We start from the raw sequence: 21651 nt of genomic DNA, 5'->3' as shown, positions 1-21651 counted from the left end.
GTTACGTGAGATCCTCTGCGATGTCACTCAGCGTACGTGTTGAGAAAGACTCTCAGCTACTACCGCTTCAAATCTCAGGTCAATATTTGTAAAACTGACTGAATTATAGCCATTTGTGTGCTTTCTCACGTCAGCTGACTGGCAGCCATCTTGAATCGGGGTGACTAGATGCATGTCCAGTGATGACTTTCTGCAAGATTTTATTAAAATTTGTTCAGTGGTTCGTAAGAGAATTTGGTAACAAACAGATTAACACACACAAACAGTCTGCTTTCACATTTTGGTGATGGGAGATACAAACAGTGGCAAATAATGAATTTATTTCAGTTTGTTTTAACTAATTAAATAATGTAAAGGCTTGTAAAAGATGAAATCAGGAGGACATCTAGAAGCATCTAACAAGTTAACAGTATCGCAAATAGTCCAAAGAGGTTGTTGGACAAGATATTGAGTTGAACCAAGCCAACCTTTCTCTTTAAAAGAAACCAAATCCTCCCACGTTATGTCATACATTTTTATAGAGTAAATTATTAGGATTTGATGCATCCTATGGAAAAAAAGCACCTCAACAGATGTCACAACAGATGCAAATAATAAATATTTATACAACACTGGAGTGAAGACATTATTGGGTGTTAATAGTTAAATAATTGCAGAGTTTGGTGCTCTGTAACTCAGCTCAGAGATACACATCAGTGCAGCGACTTCACGGATCACCACCTTTACCTTACTGTTGGATCAAACATATTACACGACAGTGGTCATCATATTAAAACAAAAAAATGGCTGTAATAACTAGACGTCAAAACAGAAATCCTCCTGTGGGATCAGTTTTTGGAAGAAGTAGAGAACTTTAGCCCTGAGGTTCACTGACTCTGTGCATCCAGTATAAATGCCCAGATGTTTTCACAGCTGTGGTCGTACAGCTAGAAGCACACAAACACATTCAGGTAACATTTCAGTCAGGATGGGGCTGGAAAGTTTTAGGACACTTGAACATCACAAAAATATATTTGCTGATAAATCAGAGCTCGAAAGAGAGAAAAGTCCTTTTGTAAACACTTCTTTCCCTAAAGGTACTTTTTTACAAAAAGCTACAAAAGATTTTTTTTTCTTAAAGTCCCATTATGAGATTTGCTTTTGTCTAACAGCAACAATCACAGCTTGTCCCAGTAAAAACAAGGCACTTTTCAGAATCACCAGCTGAGATGATAAATCTGAGGTTACGCCTGGGATTCAGAGGAAGAAGATCGGAACATTTCATTGTTGACTGTCCTAAAAAATGCCAAGAAACACATACGGGTGAAAGGCTTTTTACAAAAACGTGTAAAAATGTGCCATCGTCCTTGTGTGGACCGTCTTCTGCCTCCCCGGGGTCAGAGGTCATATTCTGCGGCGCACTGCTGCAGGTACCACTCGTACAGCTTAGCCTGTGGAGCAAAATGAGCCTTGTGAGCTTTTCTCTTACGTTTGGAATTAGGCTTTTTATTATTTCACTACTACAAGGTAAAAAAATAAAAACTAAATATTTAAACCAGTGGAACGATTGGAATTAGGCCGTTAACACAACAATGAAGGTTGAAAGTTGCATCTGAAAACGCTGAACTTAAAGACACAAAAACCACAAATGTGAGGAGAACTGTGTCACTACTGACACGTTACTCCCAGAAAACCCTTGACAGTGTGAAAATATATGGTTGTGGTTTGGTTAAAGTAAACAAACTACACAATGAAACAAAGACCAAATCTCACCTTCTTAGGTTTGACAATATCATGGATATAATCACTGTATTCTGCCATCTTCCTCTTCTCCTTCTTGGTCAAAGTTTTATTTCCTCGGCTGATAAAAATAATGAGAATAAACACTCAGAGTTAGAACTGATCTGCATGTGCTTTCCAAATAAGCCAACACTCTTTAAAAAAAATATAAAGACGCTCCTTCAAAACACTCAGAGAATTAAATAAACCTGTTACAATAAGTGCATTTTCCTTTGGGAGTTTATTAAAGCTCTGAACAGTTCAAAAAATACTCATTTATTTATTATTGCTTCAATATGGAGCCGATCTTTTCCTTCTTTAGCTGAAACTGTTGTAGCTTCTGTCTCTACAAAACCAGGTCCTTCTCACTCATGCTCAATCATAAGAAGTTCTTATTTGTTAAATGTTTCAATTCAATTTACATTTACAATTTTGTTTCTCACATTTTTAGGGGTTATTTTTTATTTGATATTTGCTACACTTACCCGGCAAAGTATTTTGCCAGGAAAAGCAGGAGGTAGCAAAAAGCCCCAAAAGTAATCACAAAGACCGCTTGTCCGTCTTCGGGTATCCACTCCCATAAATACATCACGATCCCCTGTGACACACAGATTGGATGAAAGCTGTTATTCTTCCATCGGTTATTGCCAACATTGAGATTTCCTGAACTTACCGTGAAGACTGTGATGGTCCGAGTCGGACCTTCACCAAACACCTCGTCCAGCTGCTTTTTGGAGAAGGTGTTTACAATGAAACTAAGGATGAAGAGGAACGGTAGGAAAATGCCCAAAGCGCCACACAGAACGGAGTGAAGACGGACGCTTTTGTTGTAAGCCACATCAGCCCTGTGTGCACAGTAAACCAATCAGTCCAGTTAAAGATTTACTGCTGCTGGTTATATCTGATACACACGGTTTATTAAAACACAACTTGTCTTGTTAGATTAGCCTTTAGTAATTATTCGAGCACGATAAATGGTCTGAAGAAAGTCAAACCTGTCCTGCTCCAGTCTGCTGCTGATGGTGGAACAAATGAGGTCACTGTCTTTCTCCAGCTGATCCAAAGTCTTCTGAACAGCCTGGTTGATGGTCTTCTCAATGGTCTGACAAACACTATCGATCTGGTTCACACACCTGCTTGGCTAAAAACAACAAAAAAAGACCAAGCATAGCCGATGCATCAGATCAAAATGCATCAGATTTGAAACAGAAGTAAAACCACCGGTCAACAAGAGAGAGGCTGGAAACTCTCACGACAAATCCTGGGGGCGTTTTGATCGACAGCTTTGTAAACCGAGCAGGAAATGAAGCTCTACTTGCTCAGCAAAATATAAACTAGAAGTCTGAATGGACACACATAAACTATGCGGTGCAGGGCTGTGAGGTTGTAGATCACGAGGAGGTACAGCAATAACTCAGGACACGGGCTGCAATTCTTAACGGCAAGCCGATGGAGACCGTGGTTTATAATCCCCGTGCCTCCCAAAGATTCAATAACTCTGAAATAATATCAATAAACTGAAGCAAAGAAGTTTCAAAGTCCAATCAACTGCAGTTCAGTCATCCTGTTAGAGATTTAAATCCAGATTGTTAATGAGCTCTGAGGAAAAAGGTTCAAAAACAACAACAATCTGATCCTCAGCTTCACTGCAAAGTGAGTGGAAGTATGAGATTGTCTTAATTTGATTTTTTAAACAGATCTTAAAGCCATAACTTAGATCTTTTTCAAGAGTGATTCTATGGAAAGGTAATAAACAATGAATATCTTACCTGTTGTAGGTACCTCTTTGAATGATCTCAGCTTGGAGAAATAGAGTTTAGTTCTAACCAGACTGACGAGTTGGGATGAGGCCAAGACTACAGTGGATTTCGGACATCTTTACTCCAATTTAAAACAATTCATTGTGGTTCAAACACTGCTTTATAAACCTTTAAACTCATGTCAGTTTGACATAATGAGGCAAGTGTCATTAACAGCAGCTGCAACTAGCTGTAGCACGTCCAGTGTAGCCAGGTGCAGCAGGAATGTCATAATATTCCTGCCAGAATACCTGCATAATGCAAAACTGTCAGAATAAAAAGGTTTCTAAAATAACGTTCACAATTAAACTCTGTTTGTCCAAACTCAAAGAACTAAATACAACAAGTAAGATATTGACTGTTCACAACTTTTCCACAGAACTCTGCTTCAAAAGACTGGAACTACCTTTTTTCAGACCAAAAACAATAAAGTCCCATCATGTGTAGGCTGTAAAATTCATCTACTTTTACCTTCTGTGGGTTGGGGATATATATTGTCGGCATTTCAAAACCACATTTGTTGAGACCTGGACGGCGGCATAATTCCTGGACAATCTGCATCATGACTCTCTGCAGGAAAAACAACAATAATAAAATATATATAAACATATATATAAAGACTTTTTTTCTCACAATCATTTAAAAAATATTTACAGGTGAAGTGGACAGACCTGTCTGTCTGTCTCCCTCCCGGCTTCGTCCGCCTTGCTGAGGTAAAACATCAGTTTGTCGCCACATTTTTCGCTCAGCTTCTCCACGATGTTGAGTGTGCGTTTGCACAGAGCTTGGCCCATCGGGTCAAAGAACACAAATATCAGGTCTGCTTGTTCTCCTGCACCAAAACATAAAATAACACAACGTCTGTAGCGTGTGGGCGACGGCACTGGAAACAAAACTCCGATAACAAACACACCTAACCAGATGATAGCGCTATTAACGTCAAAGGGGTAGACCATGTCTCCATCCACCAGACCGGGGGTGTCCACAAATGTCACCAGGCTGAATTTTTTCTGCTTTGAGGTGGAGATCTCAGCAGACAGGTAGTCCATTACACCTGGAGAACACAGATGTTGTGAGGAAACAGACAAACAGGAAGCTGTTTCTACAGCTGGCTACAAACCGCAGAATGGTCAATACCTGGAGACCTGAGGGAGATCTGTGGCACTGTGATCAAGAACTCAAAGATCTTTTGTGCTGAGACATTAGTGATTTCCCAAACTGTGTATCTTAATTTAATGGCAAAATTGACCAAATAAAGATGTGTTGTTGGCCGTCCACACACATCCTTTGTTTTTTTATCATCAGCAGCAGCCACAGCCTCACAGATAAAGCTTCAATTTTCAGACTTGAAAAAAACCCCAACACATTTTAAACGTCTGAAATTTCCCCTCTGAGGAGAGGCCTGTTGTCATGGTTACACACAACAGCTCTTCAACTGGCAGCTTTAGTGTGGGGACGTGGGACATAAAGCTAGCCAGTGAAGAACGACTGTGAGGCAACGCACTGTGGAGGTTTACCCCAATCCAAACAGAACAGGATCACTATTGAGACGGACCCGCACTATTAAAGGCCACGGCGCCGTCCTCCCTCGCCACACATTCACACGCAAACAGAGCAGGGGCCCGGGATGACACTGAGGCTGTTTCGTACGGAGAGGCAGGTGTCAACACGCAGCACAAATCACAGCGTTGTGCTGCAGAGTGCCGGGCCACTGCATTAGCATGCCGCTACGTTTCTCTTACACAGCCACATGCCTTATATCACAAATCTCAGAGATCTGCTCACAAACTCTGCAAGATCACAACATCCGAACTGCGTAAAAGATTGTTGTTTCAGATAGTCTCTGGATTTACTCATATACATAAAAATGCAATGAAAACGCCTTATGTTCGATTTCCTTAATGCTGCTGGTCTGTAAGCTATTTAGTTGCAATACAAAAGATTGCATCTGCTGCTTGAAATCAGGAAATTAAATGCCCTCAGAACCGACATTTCTGGCCATAAGGTTCGAATAAAAAGTCATGCAAAAGGGGAACAGAGAGTAAAGTGTTGCTCGCATGTGACTGCAAAGTTTCTCGACTGAAAGTGAGGTTTTTGCAGTAGATTCAAAGATTAAGGAAGGCTGCAAAAAGGCTGCCAAGTCCGGGTTTACAAATTAAACATTATTAGATACAAGTGCTCAAACTAGTCAGAGCACAAATGAGTAAAAATAACTTGAGCACAACCTGAGCTCTCATAATAACAGATAATTTGTCCTGATTTTAGTTCATGTTGCGTAAACTCTTGTCAACAGGTTGAGAGTTTAAAGACAAAAAAAAAAGATTTCAACACTCTTCATGCAGGTATAAAATCCAAATAGAGCCTAAAGAATTATGAGCCTCTGCTCCCACGCAAGGATATACTGTGATTTTCTGATGAGTCATCCTCAGTCGCTGTGAAAGCTGATGTGTCTGTATTTCCAGAAGCAAGAGACGAAGTTCAAATGAAAATCCTGCTTGTATTCCGGCAGCAGACAAGTGCTGCTGCTGCTGGAGTCTGCCGTCGTCTCTGATGGCTCTGACATTTCTCTGCCGCCCCTCCTGACTACGCTGCACTCCTGTCGATGGGGCGTGTGAGTCATGCGCCGTACCGTGAGTCCGCACCCAGCGAACCCTCGCTCGCCCTCACTCTCCGCGTGCTCACGGTTAATGTGCACATACATCCCCCCACCCCTCACAGAACACACACACACACTCAGGCAGACAGCAGGCACACCCAGTCGCTCTGCTACAACCAGCAACAGTCCAGTGACTTGAGGACCGCTGACACACACACACTTTTCTGTCTTCTGTCTGAGAGAAATTAACACTTGCATATTCTGTGTTGATTCCTCGCAGCCTAATTAAATGTGCAATCACACGAAAAAAATCGGACTTTCTGATGATCAGAAATGCATCACGGTTCCAGCAGAAAAATTAGGATTTCTGGTAATTATCCTACTCCAAAAAGCAAAACACAACATTTTTTAGAACGTGAACAGAGCGTGTAAAGCAAACTTAAGTTCACCCGTTTCCATCTGGATTCATTTATGAGCCACACTGCAGAGCTGTTTCTCATTTTTTCTACGGATAGACTAATTCCATATTTTAATCCTTCCCTTTCTTTTCAGTCCTTTGATATTTTTTTATTAATCAAACCAATAAAAAGCAGCCAAAACACCAGATGGCACAATCAGACACACTTCTCCTGACACATAAAAAACTAAAGTGATAGTAACTGTATTCATCTTTCAACACCATAATGTGCTGTGAACACTACAACGCTGACTTAAAAAAGAAAAATCTCTCTTTGCTGATTTTAACATCAGAGGCAGAGAAATGAAAAGCCTCAAGATTTAAGTATCTCTCCTCATCAGGAAGCTGCGCGTAGAGCTGGTTCTGAACTGTTTTATCGAACTGTTAGAAATTAAAACAATTATCTGAGTTGTATAAAGTCTCCATACAATCATCAAATGTAAATGCTTTCTTAAAAACTTAAATTATTACTTGAATGAAAACTGCAAACAGTGAATTAGGGGAAAACACATCTTACCTTTAAACTCGAGGAGAGGTCGAAAGTGAGGATAGAGATGCAGTGTCGCATTTCCCTGTGAAGGAGTTAAAACTGAATGTGAGAAAGAACCTAATGAGACAAACGTTCATCTCATCTCATCTCATCTCTGCAGCAGAGTTCTCTTTTCCTTCGTTCTTTGCACTCGGGGTAACACCAGCCTCTCCGCTGCAGCTCAGTGCGCCCGCTTTAACCACTCTGCAGTCCTGCGCTGCAAATTTATTATTTATATTCATCATCATCATTCACTACAGCAGCATAAGGGAGGAGAGAGGATCCATCGTTTTACACATCGCTTCAACAACTTTTACTGGTGCTTCAGACCCCGAAGTTAAATGTTTGAGTCGGCAGAAACACAGAAGCCTCGTCCTGTTCTCACCGTCAGTGATTCTCTCTTGCGTCCACTTGTGATGAAGGTAAACCCCTGAGTTTCAATGGCCACGCCAGTTTTCTGTATGTGCTCTTCGACGTACCTACAGGAAACGCAAATGCAGCAGAAAATGATTTAGCCTTTATCACGGCACGACTAAACGCTTTAAACCAAAATACATAAAACGCCCTAAAAATGCCCCAACCCTTCGTTTTTCATACCAGCTGACATCTGACAGTGAAAATGAGCATCATTATTTTGCTTTGAAGAAAGATTTTCCTTTTTATTTTGTCCAAACATTTGTCTAAAAGACAAAGATATTCAGTTTATAATGAAGTAAAAGTGGAAAAAGGCAGTGTTTAATTTGTTCTCAATACATTTCCTTTAAAACGAACAATTATGATTTGTAGTCAGTTTCTGCCTTTTAATCAACTCAACTGTTTAGTTGAAATGTGTTAAATGTCAGCCCATGTGTTAAGAGGATTGATGCAGGGTGAAATCTTAACGCTGGTATTTTAGTGAGGTAACAGCTCAAGAGGATAAAGATCTCACATTCCTGTGGATAATAATTTAGGAACCTGCCACCTGCCTACATTATATTGCAGACTGATTAAATTACATTTTCAAAAAAGAAAGGCCCAATTATAGATAAAACCAAATAAACAACAGTGTTTGGACATTAAAGGGTTAATGTTTCACTCTGAACGGTCTACTTTTCTGACAAAAAACAAAACAAAAACCATGCTGAAAACTGCCACAGATCTGAGGATGAGACACCTCCTCTGTGTTTGAAGACAAATGTTTGATTAGATCAAACTGCTTCCATGATTTTATTTATGATGGCACCATATTATTTTTCTATTTGAGCTTATTTCTGTCATCTGAAAAAAAATAAAAAATAAAAACTGAATCACCTCAAACCCAAAGAACTAACTGTCTTTGCTTTTCTTTGATTACAGAAAGACTTTTACCAAGGACGGACATTTTAGCAAAAATCTTATTGTTTAGTAAGTTTGTTTTAATAGAAGTTTTCAAGTTCACCCATAAAACCCTGTTTGGATAATTGTGCAGCAAATTTTAACAACAATAAAGTTTATTTACAACTGAAAAACTGCTGAAATAGAAATGACAAAATCTTTGGTTATCACCTTTAGAAACTGTCCTGTTTTCTGAATAAATGATTTTAGAAAGATGCACTTTAATTCACATAATTTGAAAAATGAAAATGAAGCAACAATTAATTGGTTACACCTTCTGCAGCATAAGTTCTACATTTAAGTTTTTGATTAGATCATATTAAAGGGAAAAATCTGTTGCTGTTTAAAACTGGATTATTTGTTTATTTGAACTTGTTTATTTCTGAACTCATTCTGAACTCTGTGATTAAAATATATCATTTAAAAATAACAGTTTAAACCCTAAATAGAAATACACATTTCTGTTTTTAAAAACATTTTTAAAGCTATGCGCCCAGATGATACTTTCGACAAACTCCCACTTTACGTGCTGATTGACAAAGACTTGTTACCAATTAATGAAGGAGCTCTTTCCTGCAGAGTGGTTCCCCAGAATCATCACGATAATCTTCTTCCTCGGCGGCAGGAGCCGGACTCCAAGGCTGCTGGCAATTTGTACCAGGCCTGAAAACACAAACAGAGAAACGTCCTGCAGTTAAAAAGGTATCTGCAGGTATCATGTGCACTACTGACTGTGTGCTCAAACACAGGAAAACAATTCCCATGCATTATTAAAAAATGATGTGCAAGTAATCTGGAGCTGGAGAGTTTAATGATCCAACTGCTAGAATAGAGCTGCCAACACAACACAGTTTGTAGACTATGTGTAAATTAGAGGTAAACTGAATAATTGATATTTACCGCATTAATCAAAACAGTCACTGCAATTGGCCATGCCTGTTATCAAGTAGGACGATGAAGATGCAGCAGCAGCTACAACGAGCTTACTGCAGCCTATAATTGAGTTTTTATTGTTAGCAAGAATGCTCTTCTATAGATTTTTCAAGTGTCCAAGTTGTTCCTAGTGTTAGTAAATATGTGTTTATTTAAGTTAAATAAACGTTATACTTTTGTTGAATGGAAAATACTTAATTGGCCAGGAAAAAAGAAAAATTGTGTTATATATCATCCATGCCCTGATATCTAAAGACTGGCATCGGAATTGGCTGTAGAAAACAACTTATCGGTCGACCTGTAGGATGTTGTAAAAACCAACAATGATCCCAGTGGAGGGAACTTAACTCAGCTGCATTTGTCAATTTGTTCATTATTGTACTTTGGGCTTTTCTGGTCAGGTAACCAGTGCACTTCCCAGTTTAAGTTCAAACAATAGTTTAATAAGAATGACAGTAAAAAAAAAAAGAGGCTCTCCACACAGACAGAGTGATCAGAAGATCTGTGTTAAATAACAGGATTATTGTTGAGGACAGTGTATCTGCAAACACTAGGGTTAAAATTGAGAGGTTTAAACGCTGGATGACATTGACAGCGAGCGTGCGTGCGTGCGTGCGTGCGTGTGTGTGTGTGTGTGTGTGTGTGTGTGTGTGTGTGTGCGTGTGTGTGTGTGTGTCGTCAGAGACGGGCGCTGCCCTGTTGAGCTGCACAGACAGCAGCTTTCTCCCGGTGTCATGTGTTTGACACCGGCAGCAGCTGCAGCAGACCACTTCACAAACTCTACAAGCTGCATTCACTTTTAACTCCACGCTCCAAGCCTCAGCCTGACACAGAGCACGGCTAAATACCACAAAACAACAACAGCGGTGTTTGTTTCTGCTTTACTCCGATTTCATCCGGATCGTAGATCATTTACCGTTTTCGCTGTCGACATACAGATTGTGACATTCCTTCAGTATCCTCTCACTCGGTGTGGTGATTGCAGACTCCAGAGGGTTCGCCACAGACCGGGGCTTTCTACCCGACATTGTGGACACAATCAGTATAACCGTCTCTTTGCTGTTCCCAACCAACCGGGGGAAGGATTTCGGGGTTGCACACGGTGTGCCACCGTCCCGTGCGGAAACAGCGCCCCACTGTGGCATTCTGACCCTGCGCGGTTTGTGGCACCATTTACTGCAAGATGGAAACAAAAAGAATGCCATCTGTTTTTAAGCTTCAAGAAGAGGAGAAAATGCTCTACAAAAAATATATATTCTCAGTATTATTTTACTTAAATAAAATCACAGAGGAAGAAGACGTAATCCCATTTTGTTTCAAAAAACAGCTTCATTTCAATTAAATTTTTTTTTTTTAAAGAATAAGAAAGAATAAAAAAATGTGGCAATTTACTTCAGGTTTGTTTTCTGGGAATTTAGACTTCTTGTTGTTTAGTTGTTGTTGTTTTTGTTTACATAATTAACTATAACCTGTGTTGGGATTCCTCGATCCCTCCAGGATCTTTAATTGAGAACAATCTGTCAAACACCAATACTTCAAGTTTAAAGTTCTTTTATTAAGAAATAACAGTAAAATAAACAAACAATATTGTAAGAGCAATAATATTCAGAATTCTAGAATCTTAGCCTGAGAGGTGTCCCCGCCCTTATGCAGAAAATGTTTGGGGCTTCGGCTCCTCACAAGTTTTTTTTTTAAAGAAATAAAGATACCTCTCTCCACCCGTTGCTAGGTGACATTAGGGAGTTAGATAAGAAACACTGAATCATATTAATAAAGAAATTCCAGAATCACAGTTTCGGCTAGCATAGCTATATTTTATCTTGATGGATTACAGCTCCAACATTTTTTCTTTTAAGACCTTGAGCAAACATAAAGTTTAACACTTTACCATTCTGAAACTACATCAATATTAAGCAAACCTAATTACTTTAAAATCATGAAACACTTATCAAATAACATAATGTGATTATATATAAATAAAAATACACTATAAAGGATCAAAACCCTTCACTGGGCATAAGAAAATTATAAAGGTACTTTTGTATTTGCTGCTCCAGACAGTTTACGTATTTATATGCAGACCATTGAGACTGTTTTTAAATCTATGCTTAAAACCCATCTTTTTTTCCTTTGGTGTTTAAATCAGGCAGAGATTAAGATTCAGTTAGAGCTGATGGGTTTATGGTGTGTTTCTGTATTTTATTTTAGCTTTACTTGTTTTTTAGGATTTCTTATAGTTCTTTTCGTTTGACTGAATCGTAAAGCATTTTGGTCAACCTCTTTTGTTTTTATGTGCTATAGAAATAAAGTTGACAGTGACATGATCGTAAACTGACTTCTTGATGTTGAATTTAGACCTCTGAGGTACAACAATGACATCTCATGCAAAAAAAAAAAAAAATCTTATGCTGCATTGAAGTGGATTGCCTTTTATTCCATATTTTAATTCCCAGTGACCCTTATCTGTTTAGCTTTTGAGCTGTAGGCTCAGATCCTTTATGTTATATTCTTCAAACACTACATATGTTGGTTTCCCTTCAGTATACTGTAGCACAGTATTACAAGCTGCTGTTTGCAGTAAAATTCAAACTGCACTGAAACATGTGGCAGTTCACTCAGCTCATCACCTGACTTTCTTTCATACCCTCATTTCAATGGGAATAACCAAACTGAGGAAAAAATAGATATGTGGGTTAAGCATGAAACGGTTTTATTCACTGACATAATTTTCCTTTTAATAAGGAGCTTATTGTTGTCCTTAGCTGCCCTCAGACAATGCTTTTTATGTCTCTGGTGGAATCTCGGTTTTAGATCACAAACCTGATTCACAACAGAGGTCTAAAATTCAAAGATGCTCAGGATCAATTTATTTTATATTTCTTTACAGCTTCATATAGATGCTTCAGGGTCATTTTGGTTGATACTGATTCCTTGACTTTTTTAACTTTTACATTTAAGTCTAGAATAGAATAATTTTGATCTGAAAAAAGTCTATATTATTTAAGTGGAAAGAACTAAAATGAAAACCTTATTTTCTCTTTGGCTGTAGTCTTAGAACAGTTTCTGTTTTTACATTCAAATTATTTAAACATCTTTTATTATCAGGTTTCATAAAGAAAGGTCCAGACTCAGATGTCTCAGATAAACAAAAACAAAGACCAAAGTCTTAAGTTACTTCACTTCATAAAACTTGTGAGAAAAACACCCCAAACTGACCAAATATGTCAAAAACTCACATGTGACAATGACCTGAAGGACCCACAGGATGAGCAAATCAGTCATATAGGAATTTATCGACTCAAAGTGTAAATATTTCAAAGACAGCTTTTAAGATTGAATCTTATCAAAGTCAGCAAGACTGAAGAAGGTGAAAAATCCTTCATATAATTCAAAGTTTTAGATAAGTTTTGATTTCTTTGTACTTTCTCATTCAATCTGTTTATAAAATGAGCTTTAGTTTGAAGAATCTGAACATTTTGACCATGATCTTTTACAACTTTCTATAATTCATTAAACGACCACTCTGCTGTCAAAAACCCTGTTTCTGCTCAATGACAGATCTCGACTTTAACTTTGCTGATCCTAATCTCTGGCAGTTTGAACCGTAGTGATTATGCCTTTTAGATAAAATGCAGAATGACATGAAGCAAGCTGCCGGTGTGGAGTGTACTACAAAGACTGGATATTAGTTGTGTATTTGGGTCAGAAATCTTTTGTTTGCCAAAAGAGCTCAAGCTCAGCACCTCGCAGGAATGTGCTTCAGGGGTGGGGGGGTTAACACCTCCTCCCCACCCTACCCTCTGTGGAGCTACTGCTCCAAATAAAGTGCAAGGCTCGCTGCTAATGGTTTATTTAAACCCCGTTTTCCTGCGTCTTTAGAAAGAAATTTAAATAGGGGATCAATGGATTCAAAGAAAGAGGTGAGTTTACGTCCAACATCCAGTTGAGTTTCAGTTTTTCATTGTTTGGATTTTTTAACGTGAGGCTTTTCTGCAAAGATGCCAGAGAGGTTTAATCAAATGTCGGGCAACAATGCATTTGCATTTTTTATTTGTGTGTGTGGTGGGGGGTTGTTGTGACTTTTGCCGTTTTTGTTTTACTTTCAGGCGTTTTAGACTTTATACATTTACTTTGAGGGTTTACATAGAAAAACTGAAGTTCCAACAGACTTTTTTATTTGCTTATTGTTGCATTTAGTGCTCAAAAGAACATTAGCTAGAAAGCAGTAAACGCACGAGTCAGAATGAATGAAGTAGGTTTTAAAATGCCGCCTAGAATTATTGTTCAAAATTTTCAATTCAGGCTTGTGGAGCTTCTTCATAGATTTGTAATTAAAAGCCGTTGAAAGTACGTCTTGGGTTGTATTTATATAATTCTTGCAGCTCTGAACATTATAACCTGATTATTATTTGTTATAATCATCAATGAGTTGCACTGAGAATCAGCAACATCTTCATAACTGAGGAACAAAAAGAACAACAAACAACGGTAACTTGTTCTCATTAATAATCTACAGTGGTAAACCATTTACATCTCTAACTATCTGTTTACATCTGTTTAAGAGGGAATTTGCTGCAGAAATGCAAATTAACGGTGCAGTGCATGTTATATCTTAAACTCAATCTATTTAACTGTTTAAAAATAACGAGTGCAGACAGACAGACAGACAGACAGACAGACCCACAGCTTGAGTGCTCTTCCTAAATTTGACACATAGGGGGAGTCAGCACATAACGTGGTTACTGCTCGTGGCTGGTTCTGGGGAAATTCTGTGAACAAGCAGTGAAGTTTTTTATTTTTAGTATTTTAAAACCTGTTGTCAACAATACACAGAGGCATATGTTATTGCTGTCAAAAGATTAACAATGAGAAATTCATGAGAATATGATAAAATATAAGACCCACCTTCATTGAGATTTAATATAATCAGTAAGATGTTCTGGTTCTTCATTAAAAAGTTTTGTTATATATATATATATATATATATATATATATATATATATATATATATATATATATATATATATATATATATATATATATATGTATATCTGCACTGCAGCAATTGGAATCTTTAACATTTAATCTCTGCATTGAAGGGACTTCCCGTTTGTTCGAGTTCACTTGTTTTCCATTTTATTAGCACAGCCGAGCTGAATCTCTTCAGTAATGGGATGCAGTCATGAAAGCATAAAATCCTGATAGACACGGAAGATTTCTCCACACTTCACACTCCTTTTCTGACAACAGATCAATTGTCATACCCTCAGCATAAAATACTCCTCCTGATGAGTTTAAGTTTACTTTAAAGAGGGAGCTCCTGCAGGAAGGATACTCTGAGCACAAAGGTTAAACGTTTAGGAGCTTTGAAGCTTTGACACAATGCCAAATGAGTTTGCGACTGAATATGAGCCTCTGCTCATTAAAGACATCAAAGATAAAAAGAGGGTAAAGGTAGGTGAGCTGTAATGACTAGTCAACAAAGGCTGGGTGAGTCATTTTTTTCTTTCTGTTCGTGATTTACAGAAAATGTTTGGTCTGAGAGGTTTCTTTCTCTTTGCAGCTTCCAAACAAATCTCTGGTGTTGGCTGTGTTTGCTGCTTGTATTGGAGGAACCTTTCAGTATGGATATAATATATCTGTCATCAATGCTCCCACAATGGTAAAAACCAGACTGCATCACAGTGTTATGACTCCCAGAAATATAGGATCCAAGAATGGATTAACTCTGTAGATTTATACTCTTGTTGAGTTATCAGAATAAATGATGAAGCTTTAGTCAAGATTATCCACATGATGTTTAATTTCGGCTCATTACGACACGCGTGTGAAGGAGAGAAAATAACACTTTATTTTCTTTTAATTTGTCTCCAGTACGTACAAAACTTCATCAACGTCACCTGGATGCAGCGTTACCAAACCAGCATATCAGAGGATCTTCTCACTCTGCTCTGGTCCACTATAGTGTCCATATTCACTTTAGGAGGACTCATAGGGGTTTCGATCGGCGGGACGTTGTCTGTGAAGCTGGGCAGGTCAGGAGAGATGAAAAAACTGGGTGAGACTGTTTCATGTTTTGTCGCTTGCATCAAAGATCTGACGGAGAATGTGGCTGTTTCAGGAGAGGAACGCTGCTGTGTAGTAACATATTCTCATTACTGGCTGCTCTGCTGATGGGTCTGAGCTCCTCTGCTGGATCGTTTGAGTTACTCATCGCTGGACGTCTTCTCTGTGGACTAAATGCAGGTAAATCATTTAGGAACTGATTTAAAATCTTTACACGGAAGAAAATGAGAAGATCCAGAAATATTCCAACAGTGAAACAGATTTTGATTAAGTTGTTTGCCAAAACATTTTACTGTTAAAGTCGCATAAAGAATACCCATTTAAACTGCGGATTCTCTGCTGTAAATATAAGATTTGTAGTTGAAAGTTGAACCTCAGCACTACTATCATCAGAATACCAAAATATTATTACTCCAGGAAAAAAGTAGCTTTTGAAGACATGGATTTCAATTCATTTTCTTGGGTTGTGTTTCAAACTCAAGCTGCAGTTTTTCAAGTCTTCTTCCACTTTTAATGTAAATTAAATAAAAACAAAAAGGCTTCACTTTAGGTCTGTGGTGTGAATCATTTTTTACATTGACAAAAGATTTTGAGGTTTAACTTTATGTATTGGGTGTGAGAAAGCAAGTCAAACTTTTAAAATATGCAATTTTCTTAGGCATTGCTTTATGTGTTCAACCTCTCTATCTGGGGGAAATCGCTCCGACGGCGTTACGAGGAGCCATGGGAATGGGAACCTCTGTTTTCATCACCGGTGGCATCTTAACCGGACAAGTGATGGGCCTGAAGTAAACGCTGAACACAAATACCACGAATTGCAAAAGGTAAGGAGTACTAATCAGACATGTTTGTGTGATCGCACAGGGAGGTCCTGGGTAAAGAGGAGTACTGGCCCATCCTGCTGTCCACCACATTTATTCCTGCAGTTCTGCAGCTCCTCATCCTGCCCTGGTTCCCAGAGAGCCCACGCTACCTGCTGATTGATAAAGGAGATGATGAGGGATGCAAAAAAGGTAAAAGAATTGGGTTTGTTATAAAAGTTAAAACTTGTTTTTTTTTGTGGATTGCTGTGGCCCTATAGGTTTGAGCAACAATCATCAGAAGGACAACTGTTCTAATCCTGACTCCTCTAGTTCACATATTAAAGTGTTTTTATACAAGATGTTAAGATCCAGATCCATTCAGAGGGTTTTATTTGTGCAAATAAGACCATGCGTGTAGTGTAAAAATCGTGTACTCGCTTGTACTTTCAAAAAGACCACAGCAGTCCACACTAAATGCTGTAACATTTCCACTGTTCTTATCGCTGCAGGCAGGGACATTTCCTTCTCAGTGGTTGTCAGTTCAAGCATGTGAGCTCTCTCATATCATGCTCTAATGTGGAAAAAAAAAGAGGCGTAGCCCTGCAAACCTTTTGATTGGATCTCAAAAAGTCAGGCTCCAGCAGCCTGATCAGTTGAGAACAGAAGATGTCAGTCCGTGTGAGTCATGTGTTTCCCTGTCTGCAGCCCTGAGGCAGCTGCATGGTTCGGCTGACTGTGATGCTGCATTGGAGGATATAGAGAAAGAGAGGAATAACTTAGCGGGTTTCCAGGCCAAGAAGCCTTGGGAGCTCTTTTCTGACCGCAGTATTCGCTGGCAGCTTCTCACCATCATTCTGCTCAACATGGCTCAGCAGCTGAATGGCATCAATGCTGTACGTATGACATCGTCACTGTGGAAAGTTCAGCAGCTTAACAAGTGTCATTTAAGAAGTAAAAAAAAAAATCACTGTATTTTCTCTCTTTTTTGCCCCGTAGATTTACTTTTATGCAGATTATGTTTTCAGACAGTCAGGTATCCCCGCTGATAAAATACCGTATGCAACTGTCGGCACCGGTGCCTGTGAATGCATCACAGCTTTAACGTGTGTAAGTATGAGTTTCTCAACAAATCTGCAAGTCTGGAGTCTTTGAATTTAGCTTTTTAGATGTTGCTCCGACAGAGAAATGATGAAACTGCAAATGAGAGACAGCAACTGGGAAATCAGATCGATTCCTACATTAAATTAAAATCAAACAGAACAAAAAATATCATTTAAAATGATCAAATGGTCAGTTTTGTTAATTGTGCAGGCTCATTGTCACATGCATGAATTTATTGGGTAAAGAAGTTGGGGAAAGTAAATTTAAAATCTGGAAAAGTTGGGTTATCTAGGTGAACATCTCACAACTGAATGGATTAATTCCAGACAGATCAGGGGGACAACAGGATGTAACATATATTGTTGCACAAAAGCTGAGTCTCTTAGGAGCAAAGGCACATGTTCTGAGAAAGATCATGTGGGTAAACACAGCGTTCAGACCATGACGGGGCCGAACAGAGACAAGGATCGAATTAGAGGTGCTGATTAACCCAACATGCATGTGTTTGTTCTGTGGGAAAAACACAGAGTACCTGGAGAAAACCTGAACATGTACAAGGAGGACATGGAACGTCCACACAGAAAGGCCCCGGCTTAGTTTTTAACCTGCGGCCTTCGGGCTGTGAGATGACACGGCACCACCATGCAGCTTTAATAAATCAAGATTTGAAATTGTTTTAGGAATCATTCAGTCCAGAGGAGAGGAACCATCATCAGCACACAGTCCAGTTGTCAGATCAGTGAAGGCTTTGATTATTTCAGCGTGATAAACCACATTACAAACATTTTGTAAAAGTGTGACACAAAAAAACCCCAACAGAGTCCATACTGGCATTACTGACCTGTCCACACCAACTATCAAAAAAAGACTAAATAAATGAAAAAAAAAAGTCCCAAAGCTGCTGAAATTTTATTAAAAAACAGCTTTAAAACTGCAGCAGACATCTTTCTTCTTAATCACGGCAACATTTAGCTTTACTAGTACTGAATTCCAGCTTAGTATTTTGTGAAAAAGTAAAATGTTAGTATCTGTCTTGGCTGTGTGTGTCTCAGGGTTTGCTGATCGAATGTCTGGGAAGGAAAGTGCTCATCACAGGAGGATACATCCTGATGAGCATCTGCTGTGTTTTGTTCACCCTGACGCTCACTTTCCAGGTAACTTTTACTTCAGAACCACACCAAGTCCACACCAAAGTTACAAGTTGGAGTTTTTTTTTTTTGATTGTTTTTTATGTAATTTCTTGTCGCTTAGGATGTCAGCCAAGTTTTTCCGTACCTGAGCATGGCCTGTGTTTTTGCATTTATCTTGAGTTTTGGCTTAGGACCAGGTAAGCAACTAAAAGCAGGAACTTTTCACAGTTTTTTTTCTTTGTATTAATTGACAAGACTGAGGGAAGCAGAGGTGCAAAGGGTGCTGCATCACTCCCAGATGGAGGCCAAAGGATGCAGATCCAAATACAAAATTAAAGACTTAAAGGGGTTAATGTAGCTTAAACTCATCAGGCCCCAACTTTTGCTTCAACGCTCTCCACTGCTCAGTTTCCTCCCCCAGAATGACTCGACTTCTGTCGTCTCTAGTCTTCACAGTTTTTAGTCACCGTTTCTTTTCAGAAGAAGAAGAAAAACTTTACCTTTTCTCTTTTGACCTGCGTCTCTGATTCCATCGTTCTCCTTCTGACTCTGTTTGGGATCATTTTACCAACTCGATATCTTTTGCACTGAGACTGTCTAAAGTGAACTTGTCAATGTTTGCATGTAAACAAACGACTCTTGATTGTTGGCAACAATTAGGATTTCAGTCATTTATCACAAATTAATCAATAGACTTTTGGCAGTGAATGATGTGTACTTTATTTTATATGATGCATAAATACACTGAAAGATTTTGTATTTTGACAGCTATTATGGCTTTAATATAGACTGAAGAAAATAACTTATTTCATTAGTGCTGCATGGATTTAAATTCCAATATTTTGATATTATTGAATTTTTTAAGTTCTGTATATAAACCAGCACTGTTCAATCTGAATGCAACCTTTTACAACCACTTAAAACAGACAGATTCACATCAGGTCATGATTGCAGTTTTATGGATATAGTTTGTCCAAAACATGAAGATTTTTTTAATGTCCATATTCAGGTTAGGCAGCATGCACTGCCAGTGTGCATTTATTATGACATTCTTTATTTTAGTTATGGTCACACATATTCACACATGCTCACAGCACTGAATGAATGAAACTTGGCTTTGATTATTGATTGATCTTCTGTGAAGGTGGTGTGACGAACATCTTAACCATGGAGCTGTTCACTCAGACCGCTCGCCCTGCTGCGTTCATGATCGCTGGGTCGGTCAACTGGCTCAGCTTCTTCTTCATCGGCTTGGTCTTCCCTTTTATTGTGGTCGGTCCTCAGAGTTATTTGTAAAATGATCTCCACTTTGAAATGTTTTATGCTGCATTTTGAATGAATATTGAAGATGCATCAGGCCTTCTTTCATTCTTACAGATCGGGCTCCAGCAGTACTGTTTCCTGGTCTTCTTGGCTGTCTGCTCCTTAGTGACGGTCTACATCTTCCTTGTTGTTCCTGAGACAAAGAACAAAACGTTTCTGGAGATCCAAAATGAGTTCCTGACCGTCAACAAGAGAAAGTCCTGCAGTGCTGAGCGGGGACAGTCCTCTTATCAGAACCCCAGTGAAATGTCCCCCAGTCAGCGCCTTCTCCGTCGCTCCTAACGTTTTTACGTCACAAAGCATCACGGATTAGTTTATATCAGAGATGTAACTTGTTGTAATGCCATCACACGTGTCCCGAGTGGATGTTGTTCTTCCACAGACATTCAGGTGTTTTAAATGTTCCTTTTATACTTCCTCTATTAAAGGTGCTCTGCTTAGATTTTTAAATAAACTTCAATTAATAAAAAACTATTTCTTAAATGGTGTGAACAAGTTCAAAGTAAATCCACTGCAGCTGCCTGGTTTTTAGGATTTGAAAGGGTTTTTTTTTTTTCTAATCCCTCCGGGTTGCATGTGATCAGGTGAACAAAGAGTTTGTGCAGGGAGTTTATCTACTGGGCTGCAAAACGCATTAACAAGAGTGATTAGAAACATCAGAAAGTTAATTAGATTAAGTAATATGAATATAACCAAACTGCATGAAGACACAATCAGGACCAGAAAAAGTCTCACTGGCTGTTCATCAAACTCAGTTACAGTCATTATACTGAATGTGAGATTGTACTGTACGCTTGAAAAGGAAACAGATCTTATTTAGGCAGTAAAAGCCAAAATAAATCACTCAGAAGAAAGATTGAATGCAAGATTATTATCTTTTTGATCCAGCTAAGATCAGAACTGTCTTCACCAGGCAAACATGTGATAACTGATGCAGATATTAAAAATCAGACTGTAAATTTGTTTTATGGGTCTGTTTTTGATCAAACCTGCTCTGATCAACTTAACCACTTTACCCGTGAAGTTTATGTTACACTTTTTTTACCGTTGGACCTCTTCTGTTAAGTTTTTCAGGGAAACTCCAGGTCCCTCATTAAAATCATTAATATTCATTTTGTCACTGATTTTACTTCTTTATTTACTTGAATTACTTTAATTACCTATGCTATGAGTCCAATTAATCTGTATTCTTTATGTTCATATAAACTAGTGATTATAATTTGAATTTTAATGGCTGATCTGATTGTTTGCACAATGTTGTAAGGAATCCAATGTTTTTTATTTCCGTCATAAAGAGTCTTTACAAGAGAGAGTGAAAAACATATTTGTGTGAACAGTCTGAAAAATTATTGAAATCATTTATTATTCTAAGAAAAGGAAGCACTTTTGCTTCCTTAAAGCTTGAAACTTGAGCATGAAACTCTAATTAAATGACAACCAAAAACAAACATTTCTGTGACTCCCAGTGAATTAAAAACAGATTTGAATAAAATATTTGAACCTCACCTTTTTTTTGATTATTGTTTTTTTTTGTCTCCATTTTAGATCATTATTAGTCTCATTATAACATGTTTGAGTTTGTTGTGTTTTGTTCATCTAGAATTTAAAGAAAGATTGCATTTTTCTGAGCATCTTAGTTTCTTCACATCCTGTTAAAATCTTCTCTCACGTGTCTTACTTCATGCCTTTATTTTCCAGTTTTGTGGCCTGTCATATGGTTTTTCCTGCACTTTATGTCTCTTCAATAAAAAATCACAACATTAGATTTGCTTCTTTGTGAGAGTTACATTATTTTATTTAAAT

The 21651-nt window shown here is 38.3% G+C and overlaps 2 protein-coding genes across 3 annotated transcripts; one reads left to right on the top strand and one right to left on the bottom strand.

The window, feature by feature from the left end:
* Positions 1 to 183: 183 nt before the first annotated feature.
* Positions 184 to 10586, bottom strand: si:dkey-98f17.5 (uncharacterized protein LOC569123 homolog). Its single transcript, XM_017413640.3, has 12 exons — positions 10342 to 10586; positions 9044 to 9155; positions 7525 to 7618; positions 7128 to 7182; positions 4471 to 4611; positions 4229 to 4389; positions 4029 to 4127; positions 2754 to 2899; positions 2432 to 2603; positions 2244 to 2356; positions 1753 to 1840; positions 184 to 1430 (listed from the first exon to the last, which is right to left on the bottom strand). The coding sequence occupies exons 1-12, from the start codon at positions 10568 to 10570 to the stop codon at positions 1377 to 1379; spliced, it is 1464 nt and encodes a 487-aa protein (XP_017269129.2). The 5' UTR covers positions 10571 to 10586; the 3' UTR covers positions 184 to 1376.
* Positions 10587 to 13213: 2627 nt separating this feature from the next.
* LOC108234429 (solute carrier family 2, facilitated glucose transporter member 11) lies at positions 13214 to 21353 on the top strand. Of its 2 annotated transcripts, none has more exons than XM_017413623.3 (12): positions 13214 to 13345; positions 14989 to 15087; positions 15300 to 15460; positions 15547 to 15671; positions 16150 to 16279; positions 16356 to 16504; positions 17000 to 17187; positions 17291 to 17401; positions 18448 to 18549; positions 18647 to 18722; positions 19670 to 19797; positions 19903 to 21353. In XM_017413623.3, exons 1-12 carry the CDS (start codon positions 13328 to 13330, stop codon positions 20128 to 20130), a joined length of 1515 nt encoding a protein of 504 aa, XP_017269112.1. In that variant the 5' UTR covers positions 13214 to 13327; the 3' UTR covers positions 20131 to 21353. The 2 variants fall into 2 exon arrangements, with proteins under 2 accessions (XP_017269112.1, XP_017269111.1); XM_017413622.3 differs by lacking the exon at positions 13214 to 13345 and adding an exon at positions 14742 to 14879.
* The last annotated feature ends 298 nt before the right edge of the window (positions 21354 to 21651 follow it).

Source organism: Kryptolebias marmoratus, linkage group LG1 (genome assembly GCF_001649575.2).
Source record: "Kryptolebias marmoratus isolate JLee-2015 linkage group LG1, ASM164957v2, whole genome shotgun sequence".
NCBI lineage: Eukaryota > Metazoa > Chordata > Actinopteri > Cyprinodontiformes > Rivulidae > Kryptolebias > Kryptolebias marmoratus.
The sequence above is the reverse complement of the archived record's forward strand: the minus strand, read 5'-3'. Positions and strand labels throughout refer to the sequence as shown.

What these genes read in the sequence shown, in the direction of transcription:
- si:dkey-98f17.5 (XM_017413640.3), bottom strand. Translation starts at nt 10,570, where the DNA reads ATGCCACAGTGGGGCGCTGTTTCCGCACGGGACGGTGGCACACCGTGT. An exon ending in TAGCGCTATCATCTGGTTAG is followed by an intron (nt 4,390 to 4,470) that starts GTGTGTTTGTTA and finishes GTTTTGGTGCAG; the next exon opens with GAGAACAAGCAGACCTGATA. An exon ending in AGCAGACTGGAGCAGGACAG is followed by an intron (nt 2,604 to 2,753) that starts GTTTGACTTTCT and finishes CTGTGCACACAG; the next exon opens with GGCTGATGTGGCTTACAACA.
- LOC108234429 (XM_017413622.3), top strand. Translation starts at nt 14,808, where the DNA reads ATGCCAAATGAGTTTGCGACTGAATATGAGCCTCTGCTCATTAAAGAC. An exon ending in TTGTCTGTGAAGCTGGGCAG is followed by an intron (nt 15,461 to 15,546) that starts GTCAGGAGAGAT and finishes TGGCTGTTTCAG; the next exon opens with GAGAGGAACGCTGCTGTGTA. An exon ending in GGACAAGTGATGGGCCTGAA is followed by an intron (nt 16,280 to 16,355) that starts GTAAACGCTGAA and finishes GTGATCGCACAG; the next exon opens with GGAGGTCCTGGGTAAAGAGG.